This window comes from Cimex lectularius, unplaced genomic scaffold (assembly GCF_000648675.2).
Source record: "Cimex lectularius strain Harlan isolate CLEC.00 unplaced genomic scaffold, Clec_2.1 scaffold7, whole genome shotgun sequence".
Lineage (NCBI taxonomy): Eukaryota > Metazoa > Arthropoda > Insecta > Hemiptera > Cimicidae > Cimex > Cimex lectularius.
The window spans coordinates 196703-199624 of NW_019392731.1; the positions used below are offsets into that span (position 1 = coordinate 196703).

The following is a 2922-nucleotide window of genomic DNA, read 5'->3' on the forward strand; positions in this document are numbered from 1 at the left end:
GTCTATACATTCCTATCCCTAGAATACACCACATCACCTTATCAACTATGGCCTTAAGACCTTGTTGCCTCTTAATCTCTCACACTGAGTGCCCACTGGCTGGTTTTTCAGGTTTTCTCTGAGTGCAGTGTTAGTAGAAAGAATGTACTGTGGTCATATTTGTAATATGTGCTAATCTGTTTAGGCTACTAATTAAATAAATAAAAAAGGTATTTTATTTACGGTTATTACTAAAAAGGAATTATTTAGTTTTATAACACCTAGCTTCTTGCTTTTTTTTTTTACAATTAGAGAATGAATGACAACAATTAACAGTGACAATGTTTAATCTTTTAATCAAACCAAAAGAAAAAGACTTCTTAAGCGCGTAAGTTATGTGTTGAGGGTTGTTTATTTAATAGTGTTTTCTGACCTGATCCATTTTTGGTGGTGCAGGGAGGTTGAAAATTATGTTCCTATGTGCAGTATCGTATGAGGAAGGTGACCTAGGTCTGTCATTCACAATCTTAGAGTGTGATCTTGATTTTTCATGTATGGACCCTGTAGGTGACCTTAGCCTGAAACTGCTACGAGACTTTGATTTTTCATATGCCGCATCAGTAGATGACTTTTGCCTGTCGCTTGAATACCTAGTAGTAGACTTATATCTATCAAGTGATGTTTCTGGTGGTGATCTAGGCATGTCGTAGTTAAGGTTTGTACGAGACATTTGTAGTGCATGGTGTGATGATTCTGTAAGTGAATGTATCTGTTCCTGCATGTAGAATGGTATAGAGTGTGAATATAAATTAGGTATCCTTGGCTTCGAATGCGAGGATAGTATGGGTGATTTAGGTCTTGTGTGTTGGTTTAGCATTGGTGATTGAGGTCTAGAATTTGAGTACACAACTGTAGAATTTCTTTGCACGTTGCTAGACGAATGAGTGGATATGACTGGAGATCTGGTTCTCGAGTGCCCAGTGGATAAATCCATTTTGTCTCTTCTACTCCAAATACTTTCAGTGGATGTCCCTCCCAAGTATTTTAATGATGACGAATCACTTATTGTTGGATTGAGTTTTCTTTTCCTCCAGGCGACCGAGTCGGTTTTTGTATCTTCCATTAAATAGTTCCAGTTTTCTGCAACGCTAACACTGCCTATGCTTGATACCTCATCGTTCTTTGAATCTTCAATCCTTTTCACCCAATCTTTGGTCTTCGAAGCAAGGTCAACCATCCAAGTCGACCATTCTTTCACCATTGGATTTTTAATATTTGGTTTTTCTCTACTCACCAAGGCTTTCAGTCTGTTTCCATCTTTGACTTCTTCCACATAGACTCTCCTTCCACCAAGCTTAGCCGAGTAAATCTGCCCAGTTCTTTCAAACGATAAAGGCCTGTCTATCGGCACTTTCTCAATCACTACTTCTTTCGGCTTATGACCCTCTCCCGTTGCATCTAGTGTTTTGATGCTATGGGCAGAAACAGATTTTCTGACACTCTGCTGTGAGCTGAATCCAGATCTGGTCGCCCAACTCAGATTTTTCAACTTCTGAACACCGTAGGCTTCTTTCATCATCCCTTCAACCCATCTTGCCAATTTTTTGGCGGCGATTTCACACACTCTCGGGTCTTCTTCCAGTTCCGCTATTTTGACTTTTAACTTTTTGACAAGAACACGATACAAATTAGATGTGGAATCACGCTCTGTGGGACATGTTTCAGACTCTATCATGTCGGCCACTTGGTCCAGAACCCTTTTTCTTGTAAGTTTTCGATTGAGTTCATCATAATCAAACTCAGTAGACTTTTTAGGCTGCAAAAGATTATTTACATTGTGAGATTCTTCATGGTGTCTCCAGCAGGATGAAGCTGTAGTTCGGTCGTTTCTGATCATATTGGTCTATCTTTGCTGGTTTGGTTCAACACACATATGTGTCACAGATCTGCTGAAGTTGGTGCAAAGCCGAGTATCTGACTTACCAAACCAGTGAGGATACACATTTCAAAATGTTGAAAAACGACCAAACTAAAGATTATTTAGCTTAAAAAAAGATAAAGCATAATACCAAATATCCATAATACTATATTAGTTTAAGTTAAAAACGGTTGTAACTATATCTTTGATCATTAACATCAATATTAGTTGAGAAGTTTAGTAAATGCTTGTTAATTTTATCAATGTATATGCTTAATGTCGAATTATTTTAAATAATAATAATATAATGAAAATGCATCACATATTCTTTTGAGTTGAGTTATTTTTCACTTAAGAAGAATTGATCCTGACATTTGAACAAGAGTAAAACAAATAATTTATGTCTTTACTTTTGCTCAAACCACCCTTAGAGTGATTCTAAAGATCGAAAACGTTTTAAAACTGTGGTACTAGCATTACAAATATCACAGAGGTTTAAAAGACTTTCCACCTTTATTTCCCTCGGTTTCAAATGTAGTTCATTCATCTGCAATAAAAACAAAACAAAAATAAAAGCAAGAAGCAATCACGTCATAAACCGTTCTGTAAAAATGGCGTTTATCTGTCTTACTGTATTGTGTCGTTCTGTAGTGGCTTTGGTGTGAAGAGCTTTTCCCCTTGGTGTCCTTGTCTTGTCACTCTTTGTCCTACCGTGTTATAGACTTGAAAGCATGTTTTCTTTGGCTTGTCCATATGTTAAATTTTTGAAATTTCGATTTTTAAAAGTTCGATTTAATTTGTGTTTTTTTATTTTTAGTGATTGGGTAGACAATTTATTTTCAGGCCGATGTCGTAATGTTTTAAACTTTAAAGGTAAAAATTATTAGGATCTATGTTTAGGGCTCATATCAAAGCCGATTGAATTTTTTTTCGATGAGTTTTACAGTGCTTTCTGGCTTTTCCTGTAGGATTTTTTCTTTCTTTCGGCCTAAACATTTAAAACAAAAACCCTCGTTATTTATCGT

The 2922-nt window shown here is 36.3% G+C and overlaps 1 protein-coding gene across 1 annotated transcript; it reads right to left on the bottom strand.

Moving 5' to 3' along the window:
- Window positions 1-308: 308 nt before the first annotated feature.
- Window positions 309-2677, bottom strand: LOC106663837. Its single transcript, XM_014388935.1, has 3 exons — window positions 2529-2677; window positions 2409-2444; window positions 309-1795 (listed from the first exon to the last, which is right to left on the bottom strand). The coding sequence occupies exons 2-3, from the start codon at window positions 2442-2444 to the stop codon at window positions 395-397; spliced, it is 1437 nt and encodes a 478-aa protein (XP_014244421.1). The 5' UTR covers window positions 2529-2677; the 3' UTR covers window positions 309-394.
- Window positions 2678-2922: the final 245 nt, after the last annotated feature.

Excerpts from the sequence above, each read along its gene's own strand:
- LOC106663837 (XM_014388935.1), bottom strand. The coding sequence starts at position 2,444 with ATGAATGAACTACATTTGAAACCGAGGGAAATAAAG. Across the intron at positions 1,796-2,408 it reads TGAAACCGAGGGAAATAAAG|CCTAAAAAGTCTACTGAGTT; the intron begins GTGGAAAGTCTT and ends AATCTTTTGCAG.